Source organism: Sciurus carolinensis, chromosome 8, assembly GCF_902686445.1.
Source record: "Sciurus carolinensis chromosome 8, mSciCar1.2, whole genome shotgun sequence".
Classification (NCBI taxonomy): domain Eukaryota; kingdom Metazoa; phylum Chordata; class Mammalia; order Rodentia; family Sciuridae; genus Sciurus; species Sciurus carolinensis.
In genome coordinates, this window is record NC_062220.1 from 13635949 (window position 1) to 13655588 (window position 19640).

The following is a 19640-nucleotide window of genomic DNA, read 5'->3' on the forward strand; positions in this document are numbered from 1 at the left end:
CTCATGTGTGAGAGAGGCTCTCTGAGTCTGACTCAATCACTGGAATCCCAATAAACCTTCCACATGTTCTCACCTAGAGCAGGGCTTCTCAGCATTGGCACTACTGACATTTAGGGCCAGATCATTCTGTTCTGAGGCTTCCCTGTGCTCTTTGACATTCAGTAGCATCTTCAGCATCTAAACACTAGACCCAGCAGCATCTCCTTCCACCACACTGTGACACCCAAAATGATCCCACACATTGGGTAAGGTCCCCTGGGAAACACAATTCCCCAACTAAGGACTGTTCCATAGAGATAAGCAGCAGTTGACATTTAAAAAATAAAATGAGGCATATATTAAACTTTATTTACATAATAGTTGAAATCCAGAGTTAGCTGTGAACCAGGTTTCATCAATATCTACTCTATAACCAAAAATAAGTGCAAAACCTGTGAACATTAATAAACAGGAATTTCTTTAATAATCTCACCCAGGGGACATTCAGATTACTTGAACATTAAAGGGTCCCTTTCTTCTAAATGACTTGCTGCTTCAATGTTTATCTTTCCATTTCCTTTCTTCTACCTTGCCTTCTTTAGCTGAAGCTGTCTTCTACTAAAGATTTTGGGTAAAGGCCTTCATTCTACAAAAATTCTTTCTGGGTCCTCACATTTTGCTTTCTTTAATGTGGCACACATACTTATTGACAAATGCATTAGTGTTTACAAAAGCAAACATTGGCTCCTCTACATACTGAGCACCATAGGGAAAGGGGTCCAGGATTCCAACAACAAGAGCTAGAACAGTGCTTGGCTCCTGTGGAAGGCAGGGCCAGCAGGAGACGGGCGAGATGCCGGGAGTGAAAAATATAGGGAGGACCTCACACTCCAGGTCACAGTGCAGGTCATCCACACAATGGCAGGCCACACTGCACTAGGTGCCCAGGGTCCTCCCTGGTTTAGCCCTACCCAGGCCATGCCACAGAGAGTCCCAACACACCAAAAGAACCAGAAGTGAATACAAGAGTCCACGTGCACACTCAGGGCCAAGGATAAGCCAACTAAACCTCTCCCCCAGAAAGTCCTGGAGGGAAAGTCACAGCAGAATCCAACACATCACCAACCAGGAACAGACCCACAGGTGACAACAAAGGGAAGACAAGAAGAAGTGCTTCACAGAACATCCAAGAGGCGGAATTCCATGGCCATGGAGCACCCTGTTTTCAGGAATCCCCTGCCACCCCAAGGATGGGAGGGGCCCACACACGGTGCTGCCTGTCTCCCTTCCTCCTACATTTCTAGTTCTGTATCCTTCTGCTCACGACGGCACAAGAGAAGCCGGACGTCAGCCAAGGCACACCTCAGTCTTCCTCAAGCATCCTCCGGGACCCATGCCAACCCTACACAACCAACAGCTCTCTTCTCCCTCTTCTCTGGTCAAGGCTTGTGCACTGACTACATCTGCAAGGGCCAGGCCCAGGTCTGAGTGTCCTTCACACACTGCTGCACACTCCACTCACTAGGTAACTAGTATAGACTCACTGGTCTTTCTGCATCTGTAATGCAGATGAAGAAATTTAAAGGAAGACAGAGGTTAAAGAACTCTGGACTGAGGGATCTTCCACAGGACTGGATACAAGTAAAGCTACAGCACAATTTAAAAAATCACTAATGTCTCAGCAGAGGGAAAAGTGACTGTAGAGGAAAAGGCGGAAACTCGCATGACCACCCACAAGCCAGGCACTGAGTGAGACGCTACATGTGCTATTTCACAAGGCTCCTGGGAAGGAGTGGACTTGGCACCTCTGGAGGAGAGAACACTGAGGCCATGAGAGTGACACTGACGTGCACAGGACCACACAGCCAGTTGACCCTGAGGGTCTGTCGGATATCAAATCTCTGCACTCACCATGTGCAGGTTGAATAAACATTTAGGAAAACTCACCGTGTAGAAATCGTACCAGCGGGCCGCAGGGAAATAGGCGGTGACACTTCTGGCACTCTAAAATTAAACACAAACAAGCTGTAAGCAGGGCCTCTGTATCTACCACAGTCAACAGTTTGCACAGGAAACAAAGCTCAGTGAGTGTCTTGGACCAACTCATCACGGCTCTCTGAAATCAAACACAAACATGCACAAACATGGCGTGAGCAGCAGGCACTGTTTTTTGAGACACTATATGCAGGAAAAGGATATTGAGCATGTGGTGGCTGACACCAATCTGTCTCCGTGTCCTGAAGACCAGCACGACTGGAGAAGTTTCCACGCTTCACCCTTTGCAAACATGGAAAACTTCATGGTCCCAAAACAAGGGACTTGCACAAAGCCTTGGAGATACAGGAAGTGATGAATGTGATTTTTGATTTGCTCACAGGCTCACAGGAATTTCTGCTAAAGAGAAAACCCCTCAGGGGTGGATGTGCCTCAGAAGAACACTGCAGAGGAAGGGCAGGATTTTAGGAAGATGTGATTACTTGGTGTTTTAATCAGAAACCTCATCTTACAAGAGGAGGTGAAGATGGCCCTTGCTGGTTGCAGAACCTGCTAGAGAAACAAGGGCAGGGCTGGCAGAGGAAGGAAGGCGCACCATGCTCCTGGAAGTACTGCAGGAAACTTGGTTTCAATGGGGACAGAGCACTGTGATGAATTCTTCACTAAGGCCCCATCTAACCCTGGACTCCTCATTTGAGTTAATAAAGTGACAATGATATCTCAATGCACACTAAGGGTACTTTTTCTCTTGATTGTCTGATGATCTTGAGCTGCTAGGCTGACTAACATCTGGAGGGAACTGAGGCAAGCACACCTGTGTGCTCCACCTCTGCCCAGAGGAAGCAACACACAAAGGTAGACCAAACACCCATGTCCCAGGACACACGCACATCGGGGTTCTTCCCCTGCCCTATTCACACACCCTCACACCTGGGATGCACTACAATCAGAGGCCTCCATACTCACAGGCTGCAGGACTGGGCTGACCAGGAAGGCTGGACCCAGCAGAAACTGATCATCTATGTCCCAGGTCACCCTGTCTGACACGAACCTGGAAAGTAGAAGAAGATGTCACAGTGAGAGTCCCAGCCCAACGCCTCAAGGAACAACTTACATTCAGAGGCGAGCCCCACACCCAACTACAACTTTTGACATCCTTAGTTTTTGAGTACATTGAGCAGGAACATGCAGGCTCCCAATTCTCCATATCATGGTGCCTCAAATTCACAAGTGGTTCAGATATGTTCGTTATACTTTTATGAAAAACCTCTAATTTCCGTCTGGCACATTCTAAACATGAAGAAGGCCATCAATGCCTTCTCGTGTGACTCCAACTCATTTTGGCCAAGGTTCACATAATCAAATAGCTACACCAGATACACAGGTCTCCACATGGACAAATTAGATAGAAATTAGGCTGTGCTCCATCATTTCAAATATGTTTCACTCAATAAACAGTCTTTCCTCAATGACACATGGGGTGAATAACACTGAGTACAAACACTGTGTGGACACATTATGACAAAAGATATCACATCTTTGTTTGGAAGATATGTTTGTTTGCATCAACCGCCACCCTACAGAATGATAAACACTGTCTCTTCCTCACTGGGACCCCAGCTGGACACTCACTCATGCAGAAGAGGCCGCACCACAGTGCTGCCCTCCATGTGGGCCTTGAACATCAAGGTGTACAGATAAGGCAACAGGGTGTACCGGGTCTCTAGCACACTTCTGGAAATATCCACAAAGGCAGCATCCCAGGACACAGGGTCTTGTCTCTACAGAAGAAAATAAAGGGTATTCACAGCACACCCTAGAGACCTAGGGTCCCAAGCAAGGAACAGAAAGCTTGTTGCCAGTGCATCACACACCACTAAGCTCAAGGCAATCAGAGGTGACACTCCAAGCAGACACTGAAGAGTCTGGTAATGGTCACTGAGGTGCTCCCAGGAAAGCTCATGAATATATGTGGAAGAATCATCCCAAATCCCAAGATTCATCTAATAGTAGTGGTGGTTCAACTAATTGGGAGGGGTATTGATGATTTTGAAAATCTCCCCAGGAACAAAAACAGCCTGAACTATGAGGCAAACATGGAGGCTGCATAGAATGTGCTGCACACCATGGGAGGGAGGAGGAAGGCCCTACCTTGGTGCCAATGGTGTTGTGGTTCCTGGAGAAGGGGTAAAAGGCTCCCAGCTGCATCCAGCGAGCACACATCTCATACTCAGCATCTTCAAAGAACCCACAGATATCTGCTCCCGTCTGAAACCAGAGGAAATGAAACAAGCCTGTGGGTGACTGCTCAAGGATGTGACTGTCCTCTTGGGGATGAGGAGGATCAGAGGACACTTACATAGGAGATGCCAAACAGGCTGAACTCCATCATGCCTGCAATGAGAACCATGGCGGTCAGCTGAGGCACACACGCCCTGCGCTCTCCTCCCTCCTGTCCCCAAGGATGCTAACTCCCTTCCCTGAGCAGGGGCCCAGGGAACAGACCACACACCAATGATAGATTTCTTCAGCTGGTCCCACGCGGCTGTGTTGTCTCCCAGCCAGTGCCCTCCCCAGCGGCCAGAAGAGGGGAATGTGGAGCGGGTGATGACGATCCCTCGCTGGCCAGTCACCTCCTGCACAGCCCTGGTAGGAGGGTAACATGCAGGAGAATTGAGGACCAGCAAGAGCAATGGAAGTGCAACTTCCCCCTCCACAGCTCTTGAGCCAAGTGCCTGGTGAGAAAACGTAAGCTGCCTGTGTGGAGGGAATATGGAAATCCACGCAGTAGAAAGGACCTTGCTGACTGATACACAGCAGCAGCATAGCCTCTGCACAATGCTTTCCAATGAGCTTCACCATGTTACGTATCCACTGGGTTAGCCCCAAATCACTAAATCTCATTATGTGTTCGTCCTTTGTTTCTATATTTGAGAAAAAAAATGGAAAATTTCTTTATGGAATATACTTGGAATAAATAACGAGTTAATCATTGAGTTCTAAAAGTAGGTACTGTGCTAATTCCTCAGAAGATCCATTTTTGTACAACAAGAATGGAAAAGTATGCTACTAGAGATGGGTCATTTTGATATACATTGCAGAGGTTTCCGTCCTTTGACCCTCTAGTGACTAACGCTATTAAAGCACCAACTACATTATTGTCATACTTACTGATGTCCCCTGTGACTGTCCACAGTTAGGACTACTAGTCTCATTGATAAGACTATGACTAATTTTAATCTGTTCTCCAAAGTACAATAACAGTGTCTGGCTCCATGTTCAACAATTAGTTTTTTATCACATAACAATTCGTGTGGAGTTACTATTAAGCACTCTTCAACATTTGGAAAGAATTCTGATAAGAAAAATGGGGACACTGTGCCCATCACCCCTTTCCCTAAAGCTTCGGCCAACTGGAGAAGGAGGACGATGACTCACTCGTAGGTGGGTCTGGTCTGGGACCACCCATACAGGCTGTGCACATCATAATGTCGCACCCGGGAACCATCTGCAAGAATCTGCTCACTCTCCATGCACAGGGTCTTACTGCTCAGGCCCCGGTCCCTGGACTCCAGATCTGAGGGAAAACATTTAGAAAATGAAATAGAACCTGATTCTTCAAGCGATGAATGTCTACAGAGGTCTGAACTCTGGAACTAAAGCCTAACCTGACCTCAGCATGTTTCCTTGGGGGAGCTGAGATGGAGGAAAGAACAAGGGCGTTTCAAACAAATACAGTGAAATTAGATTTCAGCTAGATTTTGAACACGTAAATTATTTCATATCATTTTATCTTCATTCTAAGACGAAGATAGGATTCTCTGTTCGACAGTTTTGAGCACTTGTTTGTGGAATACTGCATCATTTTTCAAGGACACAGACTCATAAAAAGCATGTTTTCTGGATCCTGGACTTACGTGCAAGAACACCTCAAAAGTCCTCCAGTTCCACAACACAGAAAAAGAGCTACATCACCAACTGGTGGTAAAATAATCTCCTGTGGATAAATGAATTAATTTCCAAGAGCTAGGAAATCTAGCCAAAGAATACTTCATCTTCTTTTACTACTGTTTATATTTTTACAGACTCTATTTTGATTCATCGTACACAAATGGGGTACATCTATGATTGTGCACAATGAAGACACTACTGCTATCAAGAGCTGTTTGGGACTGGATCCTAAAATGCCCCACAGGAATCATGATTGAAGGAAAGAGCAGCATTTCAAGTGGGCCATTGGGAGATGCTAAGGCTCTATGCACATCAACATGTTAATATTGATGAATTCAGAGGTGAACAGCTATGAACGGGTAATGAAAAATGTGGGACGTGGGTACTACTTAAGAAAGCAGGTCACCAGGGCCATGCCCTTCAATGATAATTTTGTCCCTTGTTCCCCCCAACACCTGGAATCCTGGTCACAATGTGGTGAACCGTTCCTCTATGACCAGGGACTAAAATTCTGAAAATGTTAGACAAAGTAAATAGTCTTCCCATTAAGATGAACATCTCAGGTATGCTCTGACAGACTTGGAAAACTGAACAGAATCAGTGCTCTCTGCATAAACCAAGAATCAGCCCAAGGAGTTCAATCATGTGCACACACCCAAGTGGGTAAAGCACTTCAAAGGTTTCTCTACCTCTAGCCTCAGTAAATCACAGAACCCTGAGACTGTGCCCCCAGTGATCAGGGTAGATCTCTGCCTCTTGGGCTCTTGCAACCGTCATCTTCCCTCTAGTCAGTGCTCTGCACGTGGAGGAGCCCAGGGGTCCTTACGTGGCATATAAGGAGGACGGTTCAGACTGGGATCACTGCAGCCTGAAGGAACAGCCCCATTGACAAAGCTCGATGGTTCATTCATATCCTAGAAATGTCAAACACAGACATCACGTACTCAAACATAATTACCTACTGAAAATTCAGAGACAATGGAGTAGGGAATAAATCATTCAACATCTAGTAATCCTTAGAGATTCTTCCCATTGCGAGGTTCACCAAATCCTGATGAGATTTGCACAGAAAGCTAAAATACCTCTACAGAATTCATGCCTAGAGACTTCAAAAATATCTCCCTCAGAACCATCAAAATTCCAAGATTTCCTACAAATCACCCTGGGGGTGTGCTAGCAGGACCCCTGCTGGGTGCTGGGTAGCAGGGGTGTGGGGGCTGCTCCAATGGCCACTGGAGGAAGTGCTGTCCTAACCCTTCTAATTATTCCCTGTAGGATTAGCACCATCTTTACTGAACACCAGTGCTCCCTGTGCTCAGACAGCAGTGACACACACACACTTACAATTCCACATGCCATCAAACTTCAAGCTCCTCTCTGGATTCTGCGGGTTGTGTACAGCTCTGCAATTTCCCTCTTCCACCACAAGGCAGTTGAATTTCGGAAAAAGTCTGGGGAAGGCCACATAAGCTCGGTATTTCTATAAAAACAAAATATAAGTCATCCTCTTCAAAACAAACACATTAGCAGCAAACAGGCATCTTTAAGAACTACCTGACACCAAGTACCACTGGATGGTAGATTGAGATAGCCTGAGTAGAGCCTACCTCATATTCATTAAGGAAACACATTGAGGGCATTGAAGAAAATAAGGGCGATTTTCACACATTGAAAACGTCCATAAACTGCTTCTTTGCCATCTGGTCTCACCATAATGTAGAAGGCATCCTATTCCTGAGCCCTTCATAAGAATATGATGGTTCCATCTAAATGTAGATCTTTCTCTCTAGGAATGACCAATTACCTAAAACTTAAGTAGTCTTGAAAAGGCATAAATATTTGGCCCTACTCCTGCCAGTCTCATCCCTGGTGATAGGAGTCTTTGTCTCATACTCTATCCACTGCCTAGAATCTTATAATGCCTGCAAAAAGATCCAAAAGGGGTCTTTGTCCTGGAATGCTAAGTGGTCAACACCACCATTCACTGCTGCTCTGCTCTGTTCCCACAGTGCTTATATTTCTGCAATTTAATCCATGATCCTGATAGAGATTGAGACACTAAAACTCATACTTCCTTGTTGCCATAGAAGCTGGCCTCCTTTTCCCTTTACCCTTGCAGCTTCCCTGGGAACTAGGACTTTTCTTTTACTTCCCAACTCATCTCTTGAGGTTGCATAGACTTCACATTTTCTTCTACAGATCATGGTCAGAAAAAAATTATCATTGTGGAAGAGAAGATAAAGGAGGTAAGGACGTTCAGATGTGCAACTCTCCACATGAGTTCCCACTAACCCTGAGGGTTCTGCTCACAGATAACTCACAATTGACCACAACCTGGCTGAGTGATTTACCATAGAACTGCAACTCAGGATCACAAAGAAGTCTACCTGGACCAGTGTGAAACTACACATGTGTTCAAACTACAAATACTTCTCTTCTGAAGCAGGGGGAAAACCACGTCAGAATCAAGAGACACTATTGATCCATTACAGCAAGAAGCTGCTTCAAAGATGGGAAAAACTTTTAATTAAATGCTGGAAACCAAGCGAGATCCTAGGCCATTGGGAGTGGGGGCCAAGATTACCAGTATGAAGATGGAGAAGACCATCCATGAAAACAAGTTGTACACAGGAAAAAGCCAATCACTCACACAAAAGTTTGGAGATTCTATTTACAAGGGACACCCAAGGCATGACAATCACAAAAGGGCACTGAATCTAAGGAAAGACAGCTCATCTTCAGGTTTCATGCACTGGACAGTCCATCGCTCCTTGGAATATGACATTCCTGAACTGGAAGTGACCATTGTGTGACCAAATCCATGTAATATAATAATTTTAACTCTTTCAGTAAGAAATCCCACAGAGAGCAATACCCACTCTCCCCAACCTGGAAGAGGAGTGTATGTAAGAAACCAGCACACACACTGATACCCAGGACACAGTTCCTAAGTAGGGCATGTCCAGTATGGTGAGTATGGCAGCCCCTTCCTGACATCCTGGACTCCACCCAAACACAAAGAGCCTTTTACCTCCACTTGACTGTCCCAGTCTAGAGAGCTGTTAATAACAATATCAGGGTAATCAGGCCAGACCTGCAGAGAGAAAATATTTAACAGCAATTCATTAGGTAGATCCCTTACATGGGATTTCCTAAGACAATACGTCATGGCCCCAGGGGTAATAATCAGGGTTCATCTGGAGAAAACAAGATTTCACAGATTCATCAGGCATATCAATAGATACTAAGAAATGAAAACTACTCACCTCAGGGTCGACAAATTATAAGGATAAAAAAAAAACAACAACAAACACAAACACACTACCCGTGGTCCTCCCCCATGATAGAGACCAGTGGTCACCACTTAGATCATACCTTTCCCCACACAATGCCTCCTCCGTTTGGATATCTGATGAAGACATCATCCTCCACTCCCCGAGTGAAAGCAGGATAGGGCTGAGTCTCATTGCCAGAAATGGCTGGGTCCTGCAAGCAAACCACAAGTCAGGTACGCACACCAAAGAGAGAGATTGGCAAGAGACAGAAAAAAAAGAACTTCTGCAGAGGGAGGTCCATAGCTGCCCCCCTGCCCTCTATAGTATCTGGGAATCCCTGGAAATACACTTTTCTTATTGACCCTGGATGTCTCTGCTCTTCACATGGAAGGAGAGACAAGGAAAGTGTCCTCCACCAAAGCCCAGTCCTTCTCCAACACACTCCACACATGCAAATAGGACTCACCAGGATGAGGATGACCCTCATCCCATCAGCCCTCATGCGATTGATCAGAGCTGGAAACCCAGCAAAGTTGGGGCTCAGGGTGAAGTCCAGCTGCCGCTCCATGTAGTCGATGTCGGAGTATTGCACATCCTAGGGGAGGACACAGGAACCTGAGTGGCTGCTGCTGGTGAAAGTCCAGCTTCCAGAGGAGAACCACCCTCCACCCCTGATGGGGAATTCAAATGGCCTCATTTTGAACCTTGCAAATCCTAGCTCTCTCAGTATGAATCATGGGAATTCATTTGATTTTTCAAACATTTACTCACAATAGAAAAAAAAAAGTAAATCAGCCAAAAAAGGAGGATTAATACCTATATATACTGGTGGTTGTGAGAATAAGTAAAAACAGTAGTCGGGAAAGTATGTTAAATATATGGCCATTATAAGGATTAATTACAGTTACCTTCCTCAGGGTTACACCTGATAACAATAGTTTGTATTCAGAAAAATAAAAAGTTAACTATTTTGTTGTAATACAATCTGGATGGTAAGTCTACTACAAAATAACAAAGAGGTAAAAAAGCTGGTAAAATAATGTTTTCAGTGCACAAAAGTATTGGGACACAATAAGACATAGTCACCGTATTTGGGCTAATTTGTTTTATTACAACTACTGTTTTGAGGGAACTTCTATTCTCATGGAGCCAAGGACTTTTAGGACAAATGTCTTGAAGTCAAACAAAAGATATGGAAGGAAACACAGTATGGTAGAAAACTTGTGACGCCTGTCCTATCTTCTTACTTTGAGTCATTGCGTCCACAGTGGTATAATATAGCAGCAAGGCACCTGCCTGTTTTACTATTGGGATGGAACTCAGTGGGGCACATCAGAAAACACTTTTGTATTTTTACAGAACCTCACAAAAACCGGAAAACTGAATCCAGACACAGAGATGCCTAAGTTAGCTACAAGGACACAGAGCCAGTGTGCCATGACTGAGACATACATAGGGGATCTGGGCCGCCACCATCTCATCATACAAGCTGGCAATCTCAGAGTCACTCTCATATCCATAGCGACACAGCTGGAACCCCAGGGACCAGTAAGGTACCATCACAGGCCGGCCAATCACCTGGAAAATGGACAGAAATATTATTTTTACAGGAGGACTGGAATTTACTTGTACACAAAATAATACTTTTCTAGTGCCCCAAGAGAGACAATCACAAATTCAAATCCAGAGAGAAACATAGTAGATATGAAGCCACTGGGATACCTTGAGAAAGTTTCTTGCTACACTAAAACCTCTTCTCTTGGAATTATGGACAATCTAAATGTACTCTCATTCCTATAGGTGTCCTAGGTTATTGCTGTGGAGAACAGATCCCAGAGGGAAAATGCCTGGGTTAGCTCTCTGGCTCCATGTCCTCCTGGTTCTGTGACCTTAAACAAAATTAAGGTATCTCTTCACGTTCTATTCTTCACTGGTAAATTACAAGATAATTGAAATGTCTGTCTCACACTGCTTGGATGAGGACTTGATGAGTTAATAAATGTAACATGCTCTGACATGCAGTAAGAGATTGGTAAGGGACTCTGTAAGTTTTTACTGTCACAAAAATGGCTACTCTCATCACCACTCCCAAACATCACCTCCCTTACCTCCACATCACCCCCACCATCACCACCATCATCACACCATCACCATCACCCCCACCATCACCACCATCATCACACCATCACCATCACCCCCACCATCACCACCATCATCACACCATCACCACCATCACACCATCACAGCCATCACCACACCTTCACCATCAACTTCAACATCACCACCTTCCTCACACCATCACCATCACCACCATCATCATACCATCACCATCACCCTCACAAACACCATCATCATCATACCCAACATACCCATCACTACCATCACCACCACTATCAACACTACCATGTCCACCACTTTAACAGCACTATGAACATCACCACCATTATTATCTCTATCACCATCATGCCTACAAAGGACACCCACACATTTCCCTTACCATCATCACCACCTCCATCACCACCACTACCAACACTTCTAGGCTCATTTCCCCACCATCACTAACATCACAATCACCATTCTACAACTCCTCCTACCAATACCCCTAGCACGACTATCAGCACTGCAAACCCTATCCTCTCTATCACCACTTCACACCACTAGCTCAGCATTATCCAGGATGCAGTGAGGACTTTGCCTAATGTGCAATAATTAGGTCATAATTTAATGGATATTGGAAAGCATTTATTGCTGCTTATTATATAACATACCTCTCTCTAAGAATGGTCAATCATTCTAGTTGTCACATTGAGTTATAAGGATGAATATAGTTTCTGGAACATGGAATGTGCCATATATATAGTTGATGACCACAAGAATTTCGTCCTACCTCAGTGTACTGTTGGGTGACAAGCTCTGGAGTTGGCCCCAGGAACACATAAAAATCCAAAATTCCCCCTGTGGTACGGTATGTGAGGGCAGGTGTGGGCTGGAATGTCACATCTGAAAACATAGGAAAGTAACAAATGAAAACTATGCTGGAAACCTTCAAACAAGGAATGATCCATGAAATCCATACCTTTGCTCTCTTGCACAAATGAAACTGAAAAAGTTCAGTGAAAGTCTACAAGTCCCATCCAAGGATGATTTTACTTTGGTGTGCTTTATTATCTCATTATACTTCTCATTCTGCTATTTTAAAACTACTAATATAACTTCTGCTTCAGAAGAGTTGTAGACTCAAGGAGTAGCAAAAAGACTTCTGCTTCAGAATAGTTGCAGACTCAAGTAGTGGCAAAAAGACTACTAAATGTTCTGTGAGCACTTCACCCAGCATCCATCAAAGATAACATCTTATAAAACCTTGTAGATTGTCAAACCAGGAAACTGATATTCATAAAATGTTAAGTCAAGTAAGACTTTTCTCAGATTGCACCAGATTTTACATACACATTTTATCACCAATCCTTGATTTTTCAACCCATTCTTAAATACAATATGAATTTTTTTATATCCTCATACTCAAAGCTGTAACTTATAGCTGCAAAATGAGTACAAACTATGGCATTCTCTCCAATTTGATAACCTCCAGGACACCTGGAACTCACTTGAATTTCCTATCCTTCATGTGCAGTTTTTGCAAAAATAGAATTGTACCAAATCTAGTTATAGCATGCTATAAGACTGAAGTAAACACAATTGGGGGGCCGGGAACCTCAGTCCTCAAAATACTTTTGACACCAGGCTGCTGCTAGGTCAAATTCTACAGTTACACAGCATGCTTGACTGATGGCAAAAATGTAGAGAGTGCTCGCATCATCCTACCCATGGCGTTGCTGTTCAGCAGGAGAACTCCATGGGCACTGCCGTCCTCCTCCAGACCCATGTAGTAGGGGTGGACACCATAGGAATTCTTCTTATACTGAGAATTAGGGGGAGAAATGCAGAAGGTTAGAAGTCATTATGCCTGAGAAAAAAATCCAAGAAAAATCTCTTTGCTAAGATGGATTTGTCTTCCTTCTGAAATGACTAAAATACATGAGAAACACACATGAACACTCCCCCATAGTCTAAGAGCAGAAAAAGACAATCCAAGTTGAGTCTGGAATCATGAAGCAAAAGGTGACCATGATGGTGGGAGGACAGAGGCAGAGACTCAGATCCACAGTGCTCTGTGCTTACCCCAGGGGGTTCGTCTCTGGAAAACATGCCCCATGTGTGCCAGTTCAAGTCTCTCCTGAAGGCTGTGTGCTCATTTTCCCCAAAGCCATAGATGTACTTGGAGGGAAGGCGGGTGGAGATGCGGATGAACAGGTCATTGAAGGTGAAGCCAAGGAGCTGAGAGTCCCAGCTGCAACACACACACATCAAGGCTACATTCAGAAGAGAAAAGTACCTCTCCTATTGGCTTCAAAATGCTGACCTCCAAGAACAACAGAATCTTTGATTCTCCCCACAATGCAGAACCCAACATCTCCCAAACACAGCACAAAGTCTGCTTGATTAAAATAATGCCAGATCTCCCTGCTGTAACCTTAGGAGTGCTCCTTCATATTCTATTTTGCTCTTTCCAGTGTCGCCTCCACTAATCCAAATTCCATAATGTCTCACCATCTCACCTGCTACCACGCCACACAAGCCTTCCTTCAGCTCTTTCTCTCTGATAGCCCATTCCCCACAGCTTCCAGAGTGATGTGTTTGAATATATCACACCATGTGTCACTCCCAGTTCACACTCTTCCATGTCTTCTCATGGACACCTCGTGAAGCCTTCCAGGCTGCACCTGATCCATGTCTTCCTACCACCCCAGCATCATCTCCCACCACTTACCCCCTTACTCACCTCTTTGAATTTCTCCCATTACTTGACATGCCATGTTTCCTCCTATATCATGGCCTAGGTTCTTACTCTATCACAAATGCTTTTCCCTACTTCCATGGCTTCCTGTCGGGGGTTCCTTCTCTCCATCCAGATTCAATTCCAAATGCTAACCCTTCAATGAGACCTACTTTCGCCACAGTATCAAAAGCAGTAACCTCACCAAAAGTTTTGATTATCTGCTCATTTAATTAGAGTAGTCCTTGACAACTACCGTTTGATAATGTCATGTGAATTATTGTTGAGGCAATGAGATCAGATGCCTTATCATCTATGAACATAGTACCTAAAACAATACCTAATATAATGAAACATCCCATAAACATTGGTTGGATGAATTCCAGGAACATGCAACAGATTCAGTCATCATTCTCAGATTGTAAAACACTTCTCATTAGATCATAGCTGGAGGAAATGGCTTACTCATGGATCTGGAAACCAACAGTAGGAGGCCTGAGCCAGGTATCACTAAGGACAATAGGTCAGACAAGGAATATACAGTTACGTGGAAATTCCAAAAAGAAAGGAGACACTTACATTGCAGTGCCTGTACTCTTCCGGCGAATTTCAATCCCAAAAGGATTCTCCTTAATGAGGACATCATAGAGTCGACTCTCAGAGGTGCTGGTTGCAGCCCTGGTTATGTTCAAGGGGACTGGGACTTCATACCGATGGTTGTTGGGATCATAAATCTAGAGCAGAGGAAAGTGACTTTAATTAAGGATACAGGTAGAGGGAATGAGTTCTGGGTTTCTATCAAATACAGGTTAATAATATTGTATGATGGAATTCAAAACACTTAGAAGACAGGATGTTTAACTTTCTCATTACTAAGAAATAAGAGATGCTTGCTTAATGGATAACCTGATTATTCTGAATCAATCAAACCATAATTAAAATTATACAAAAAAGAAAAACATATACATTGTGTAAATGTACTATCAAGAAAAAAAGTGTTTTTTTTCTGTTAAAAACAATTCAGGCACGGTTTCCAGCATCTGTCTGAGTGGTTGAGGGTGGGTGGGGAGTGAGAGAAGAATGGAGGATCTTTAGATTATATAGAAGCAAAAGAGGCGGGTATGACAGATGAGGGAATGAGACAGACATCATTACCCTATGTACATGTATGATTACACAAAAGGTATGAATCTACATCATGCACAACCATACATATGAAATGATGTAACCCATTTGTGTACAATGAATCAAAATGCAGTCTGTAAACAATAAAAATTAAGTACATAGTTTGAAAATAAATAAATAAATAATAAAAAACACTTCAGGCAATGATAATACTCCAAATCTACACTCTTAGAAAAACAGTAACATCATTGACAAACATTCCAAATGCTAGAATTTGGCATTCTGTTGCGCTCATGATATCTGGGATTTAAGTGACATATCAAAGAACAACATCAGATTTAACATCTTCATCTGACTCCACCATATTTCATTATTAAGCCTTCTATTTCAGTATCACATTTACTTGAACCTTTGTACTAACTTGAAATGTCATTCAGCAATGAGTGTGGTTATGAATACATTTTTATTATTTTGTGTTAGGTACAGGAGCATATGTGAATACCTAACAACTTTTCACTATTGGAAATTATTTCCCTCAAAATATAAACTTGGATTAAAATAATCACTGATGTCTTTGCTGAAAATCATAGATCAATTATTCAGAGAGTACATCACATATCCCTGCCTGATACCACACAGGCCACTATGAATATGAACAGAATTACGCAAGGTTATTGGTTTGAGAATTGCACTTCCTAATGGGAAGTTAAAGGAGAGGTTCACAGCACTTGGGTAATGTGAGTAAATGTAGAACAGTGGAAATGCTGAGAGTACAGGTAAGGAGATGCCTAACGTTGTTTCTGGAAGGCCGACAAGGTTCCATGGGAGAATTACAGTCAGAGACATAAGAGATCAAAGCCAATAAGCAAGCACAAGAAATGAAATCAGTCATTCTCATTGCGAAACAGCACACACAAAGGCACAGAGAATTAGAGGAGTCTCAAAAAGATACAAGTGTTCTGGAGTGAGTAACTGTGTGGAAAGTGGTGGCCCAGCTAGAAGAAAGTTCATCATTGTAAGCCATTGTGGGCCAACCAAACATCAGTGCCATCATCAGGACACTAAAAATCAAAAACGAAAACAAAACATCCACGAAAAGCTTTTTCTTTACAATAGGAGACGTGAAAAGATCTGAGAGTTCAAGTTGATGTTGGATATTTGAAAGATTACTATTCATGAATCTCTGTGTTATGTGTCAGAAGCACCAAGAGGAAGGACACATTCTGGCCACAGAGAAGCTTACAGTTTAACAGGGAAACTGGCACAAAAACAGCTGGTCCACACTAAGGCCTAGATATTATTAAACCACCTAAGGAAAAGAAATTATTACATTTGGTGGTTACTTAGGAGACACCTCAGTTTCAGGACCCAGACTGAACTCTCATACTTTCCACTTACATACCTTTTCAGAATTCCTCTTTTTAGGTAATGTCATCATGTCAACACAGAGATGACAGAAACAGAATAGTCATTCTTAAGCCTCCCTCTCCCTTATCTACATTTACCATAAAATCACCAGATAATGTGAATCCCACCTTCTCAGTCTCAAACATTCACTTTTCCCCATCTCTTTTCCTATCGTTATCCCATCTCAAACCCCACCTGGAACACCTGATTGAGGACATCTTCACTTGTCTGTTTTTTGTTCTCCAAATACATTCTCCTGAGAGTAGCCACAACACATTTTCAAATTACAAAAAAGGACAAATATCACTGTCAAAGAGTTCTTCTTATGCTTTGAAATAGGATAATAATCTAGGCCACTGTAAATTAGACCTTACAAGAATTACCACATTTTAGAGTTTGTAACCTAACTTGAACCAATAATGTAACAATAAAGGGCCTGGTCAGTACATGATAAAGTACAATGATTACCTTAAATTGCAGCATTTCATCCTTATGGTAGGTCACCTGCAGGTGCAGGGGGTTCACAGGTGTGGAAGGGAAGGTGTTGGCATACACAGAAGACTTTAAGGAGATGTCAGCTGTGGCCCCATGGGAGTTGTACTGGACATTGCTGACAGAGTACAGGTCACTGACAAAATAACAGTAAGGGACTCCAAGAGAACTGGATTCCTGGAAAGGAAAGTTGATACCATAGATCAGCAGGTAGCATGGAGTTGTCAAATAGATATAGTTATAAAAGGCAATCTGTATGGAGACAAAGCCAACACATCACTCACTCATATAATTATAATTATGTAGTTGCAAAAAGTAAATTTCTAGACACAAAACGAAATACTTATTAAAAATATACCACCCTAATCCACATCTACTCTTCACTTGCAGATCAGGTCCCTTGGAAGCCCTGTTTCTATGGAATTGAAGCAGGCACATGGGTCCTGGTGCTCTGCTCATGAACTTGCAGCCTGAGTGGAAAAGGTCTGGTGTCCATCAACACCTCAGCTGGTTACCTCCCAGGCGCAGCCACGGGCAATGCAGTTTTCTTCAGAAGCACCATGCTCATCAGGGTAGCAGTCTATTTTTTCTTCGTCCCTGATGATTATGTCCCACTCCACTGTGTATTCCTCTCCAAGGACAAGACTGATCTCGCTGATGATGGCAACCTGAAGAAGTAGAGAATACACAGGAGATGTGTCCTCAGGACAAAGGCCTGGCAAGAGCCAAATATTTTTAGTAACATATGGACGTCAGACCAGACTTTCAACAATCCAGGGAACATTTGAATGTAGTTCAGATGGAGAGAGCTATATACATGGAAGGCAAATATTCAGTAGCAATGAGGCAAATGTCACTACTCTATCAAAATGTTGTGCCTTAGGTTGGGGAAACAGTGACATCAAATAAAACCTGTTGCGATCATCCCTTTCCTTTCCTTCCCCGAGTCCTTCACCTCTTCATTTTGACAAAGACTTCCTTGCTATTTCAAAATCAGTGTATCTTCCTGTCATCCCGTCACCCAATCAGTGTCTCCTTCTGGACTGAAGTGGTGGTAAGAACAGAGCTATTAGAATCATTCGGTCTATGTTCTCATTTCCAGTTTTGTTTGGAATCTTGGACAAATTATTTCCATTCTTTGGTCCTCAGTTGTACAAACTACAAAATTGCTGAATTGGAAAAATCATTGCATTTCATTCCATTTCTAACATTGTAGGGTCTTCAATACTCTAAGTTCAGATATCCAACACTTGAAAGCTTTTTTGGGATCCCACTCATCATTTCAAAATTTAACATATTTTTTGTATTTTTTAAGGTTTGGTACTTCTTCACACAGCATTTTACATGTTTAACGTTCTCATTTGTCAGAGCAATAAGATCTCACTTTAAGGATTTTCCTGTTTCTCTTCTTGTCTTGCAACCACCTGTCCAACAAATCTCACCCCCTACCCCACCTCCAAGAAGACCTTGTTTTGAAGATCAATGTTAAATGGTGTGACAATGAAGTCAAGTGTGACCTCTTTGTTTTGGCACCACACATCCTCCAAAGTCTGACCACCTGTTTCCTCCTGTTCAAAGTGAAGTCCTTCCCAAAGTGAATCCAACTTAGGTTAGCTACACGACAGTCATCATGGCATTTGTAGGCAAATTGATACAGCTGGAGAATATCATGCTATGTGAAATAAGCCAATCCCAAAAATCCAAAAGATTGATGATCTCTCTACAAGGGGATGCTGATACATAACGGTGGAGGGCGGGTAGAAAGGAAGCAAGAATGGATATCATAGAGGAAAAAGAGGGGTGGAGAGGAGGTGGGGGAAGGAAAAATAACAGAATGAGACAGACATCATTACCCTATGTACATGTATGATTACACAAATGGTGCGACTCTACTTTGTGCACAATCGAGAAACAGCAGTTGTACTGCAATTGTGTACAATGAATCAAAATAAATAAATTTTTTAAAAAAGAAAATACCATAAATAAAGTTAAAAAAATCAAAATTTAAAAGCAGATTCACGGGCTGACAATGCAGGGTATTCTCAAGTCCCTGAGTTGATTTATTCTGCTCTCCCAACTTAGAGTGGATTGCTATGAAAAATGCCCCTTCAATGAGACATCACCAGTTGCCTTACTCATGTAAAATGTTCCCTTCCTCCTTACTCTTTCCCAAGATTGAGTAAACAAAATTCCCTGAAGATAGCTCAATTTTTGACAACGTAACAAAGCTATGATCATGAAAAGGTGAGATCTACTTTCCTGAGAGATATAAATGTAGTTTATATCTACATTTAAGGGTATTTTCTATCCCCGTACCTCTTCCTTCTGCCTTCCCAGACCCACTCTCCTCTCTCCTATGCTGTCCTACAAACATGCAAGCTGACAGAAAACAAAGAGCCACTTTAAGTCACAAGGGAAGAAAAGACCTCAATCCCACCAACACTGAGCCAATGAACCTATGCCAGCTTCTAAACTACCATGTCTACTACTAATATCTACACCTAAACTACTACTTGCAGGAAGAAAAAAAGAGTCCAGTTTGTTACCATCTGGGGTTTCCATTCCCTTCAAGCTGATAAATC

The 19640-nt window shown here is 43.0% G+C and overlaps 1 protein-coding gene across 1 annotated transcript in view; it reads right to left on the bottom strand.

Moving 5' to 3' along the window:
* The window catches only part of LOC124990625 (maltase-glucoamylase-like), a 188821-nt gene that overhangs the window by 91763 nt on the left and 77418 nt on the right, over nt 1–19640 (bottom strand). The window contains 21 exon segments of the mRNA XM_047560811.1: nt 1927–1983; nt 2941–3025; nt 3607–3755; nt 4126–4242; nt 4334–4368; nt 4487–4620; nt 5413–5551; nt 6752–6839; nt 7262–7320; nt 7323–7380; nt 7382–7405; nt 8957–9019; nt 9301–9411; nt 9667–9795; nt 10653–10778; nt 12088–12200; nt 13023–13119; nt 13380–13548; nt 14614–14768; nt 17035–17235; nt 17574–17726. Coding sequence (XP_047416767.1) covers nt 1927–1983; nt 2941–3025; nt 3607–3755; nt 4126–4242; nt 4334–4368; nt 4487–4620; nt 5413–5551; nt 6752–6839; nt 7262–7320; nt 7323–7380; nt 7382–7405; nt 8957–9019; nt 9301–9411; nt 9667–9795; nt 10653–10778; nt 12088–12200; nt 13023–13119; nt 13380–13548; nt 14614–14768; nt 17035–17235; nt 17574–17726 — 2262 coding nt within the window.